This window comes from Propithecus coquereli, unplaced genomic scaffold, assembly GCF_000956105.1.
Source record: "Propithecus coquereli isolate 6110/MARCELLA unplaced genomic scaffold, Pcoq_1.0 Scaffold119, whole genome shotgun sequence".
Classification (NCBI taxonomy): domain Eukaryota; kingdom Metazoa; phylum Chordata; class Mammalia; order Primates; family Indriidae; genus Propithecus; species Propithecus coquereli.
In genome coordinates this window covers 359,898-362,085 of record NW_012135969.1, presented here as the reverse complement: position 1 = coordinate 362,085, position 2,188 = coordinate 359,898, and the positions used below count along the sequence as shown (strand labels likewise).

Below are 2,188 nucleotides of genomic sequence, written 5' to 3'. Positions count from 1 at the left end.
GTTTACTCCAGAAAAAGCACAACTCAAAGTCCAAGAGGTGGCTTCCCAAAGGCAAATAAAGCACTTCCAAGTAAGAACCACAGAATTGTACTTTATGGAAAACTGGCAGCCTTTGAAAGCGTGTGCTACATTCCAAGGACATAGCACTGAAAACTAACATCTACCAGTTAGCTGGAGAACGTTCGTTCTTTTATCTCTGCCATATTCCTGATTTTATGTAAAGAGAGCTAAAACTCTTAAATAAGGAAGTACCTTACGGAGGCCTATATATTGGCACCAAAGGAATGCCAAGGTTACTACCTGCTGCTTCAGTTTTAGCCTCATTCTGTTCACTCACTCTGCATTTTTTCCCTGGGAAATGGGTAGAACGAAAAGAATGCTCCAAGGCAAGTAGACAGCCTGTCTGGTTCCCATACATTGATGGTGCCAGTGTGTGTTAGGGTCTTGTTATAAGGAAACAAGGTCATGTGAAATGCCAGGCTTCCAACTACACCCCAAAGACTGCGGGGGCCTTCCCCTGAGGGAGAGATTCTTCTTAGCACATGCCTATCAGGAGGGCTGAGGAGTCTGCCATTTTAACATACTCAGAGCACCTGTCTCTAGGCACTGAGGCAGCAGCTGAGCAGTTAGAATGGACTTCTCAGGACCAGGATGTCGTCAGTCAGAACTGTTGAGCTTATTTTTTTCTTACCAGTAGTTGGCTTACTCAGGTCGAAGAAGGAATGCAGAAGTAATAAGTATATTTAGAATTGTTCTTTTTAGGATGGAACCACATCACTTATATAAGCTATGATCTACCGGGAAGGAAGGGTGAGGGTTCTCGTCAGCAGGTCTCTCAGATTAAAGAGCATCTCCTTTTACCTTGCAGTGAAAGTGAATGAACACAGTCTCCTGCCCCTTATGCTGGAACAGTTTCCATTTCTCTATGTTTCTGGCCCAACGCTAAGCAAGATGTGGAAACAGCAAATTGCACAGGTTGAGCAGCTCAAAAAAGATGCATATAGAGAAAATCGATCAAAGAAGAAACTCCAGGATGAAGTAAGTTACTTTCAGTCTGAAAATGGGCATTTAAGCCAGAAAGAGCTTATCCTTAAGAATCTAGTGAAGAGCATTATTAACCTACTGGCTCTTGTGTCCCACTTAAAGATAGAAGAGGCCCTAAGAAGGCATGACCTCCTTACTGCCCTTGTCAAGAAGGAGTATGAACATAACAAGAGACTGGTATGTGAAGAGCAAATTGGGTGTTATAATTTTGAATTTACAAGTTATATCCTTTCCTTTGTTTGTACCAGCTGGGCAACAGTTCCTTACCTGTAACACTTAGCTGTGGAAGCATCTAGAGCTTTAACCAAAATTGATGGGCAGGGGGTGCTGGGTACTTGATATATACACTTTCATTTAGTCTTTACAGTATGTCTTAGAGAAGATATTTTCCATGAAATGAAAATCCTGAGGCTTTGAGGTGTTAAGTACCTTGTCCTGGATCTCAGCATGATAAGCAGGGGTCAGAGTTGAGATTGTAATCCAGAAGGTTTCTGCCTCCACAGTCCCTCCTAGAGGTGCCAGGTGGTTGTAACTTGATGCTTTTTGTCCTCCCCCATCTCTCCCAGGGCCTAAGTAGACAGCCACGGTAGTTTACCAGCCTCCAGCGTAATTCGGGCTGGGAATCATCCTTAGAACATTATTCCCTATTGATTATAACAAAGAGAGAGGACAGAAGTCAGAGGTCAGAGACAGTCTGCCAAAGGAAGAAATTTGAAAAACTTGTCATTAGTGTAGAGATAAGCCCTGAGAACTATAATTAACCACTTCTGAAAGCTCTCTCAAGAAATGCATGTTGTGCTTTGGTTTGGGGGAAGAAACACAAATATCAAAAACACCTAAGTACATGATGTCATTTCATCTTTACTTTGTCAGATATTGTCTAATCAAATACTCTTGGGAATTCAAGCTTTGCTTGAAAGTCTGGGAAGTGCCATTTTCCTACTCCTTTTGAGCTGGCATCTGGTGTGGCTTAGCGACCTCCTGGTGGAATGGGGAGGTGAGGCGCTCAGCTTCCCTGCTCTGCCGCAGCAGGGCTTGCTGGGGCTGCTCTTCGCATCGAGGTGGAGGAAGCTGCTGAAGGGCGTCCAGGGGTCTTTCCCACTCCACGCCCAGGCCATAGGCCCCTAGCCCTCTGGATGGGGGG

The 2,188-nt window shown here is 44.4% G+C and overlaps 1 protein-coding gene across 1 annotated transcript in view; it reads left to right on the top strand.

Annotated features, from left to right (window-relative positions):
• CEP95 (centrosomal protein 95kDa) overlaps positions 1 to 2,188 on the top strand; it is a 37,337-nt gene that overhangs the window by 31,609 nt on the left and 3,540 nt on the right. The window contains exons 10-12 of the mRNA XM_012659534.1: positions 1 to 70; positions 869 to 1,038; positions 1,147 to 1,221. The exon at positions 1 to 70 is cut by the window's left edge and continues 15 nt beyond it. Of these exons, the coding sequence (XP_012514988.1) occupies positions 1 to 70; positions 869 to 1,038; positions 1,147 to 1,221 (315 nt within the window). The remainder of the gene's footprint in view (positions 71 to 868; positions 1,039 to 1,146; positions 1,222 to 2,188) is intronic.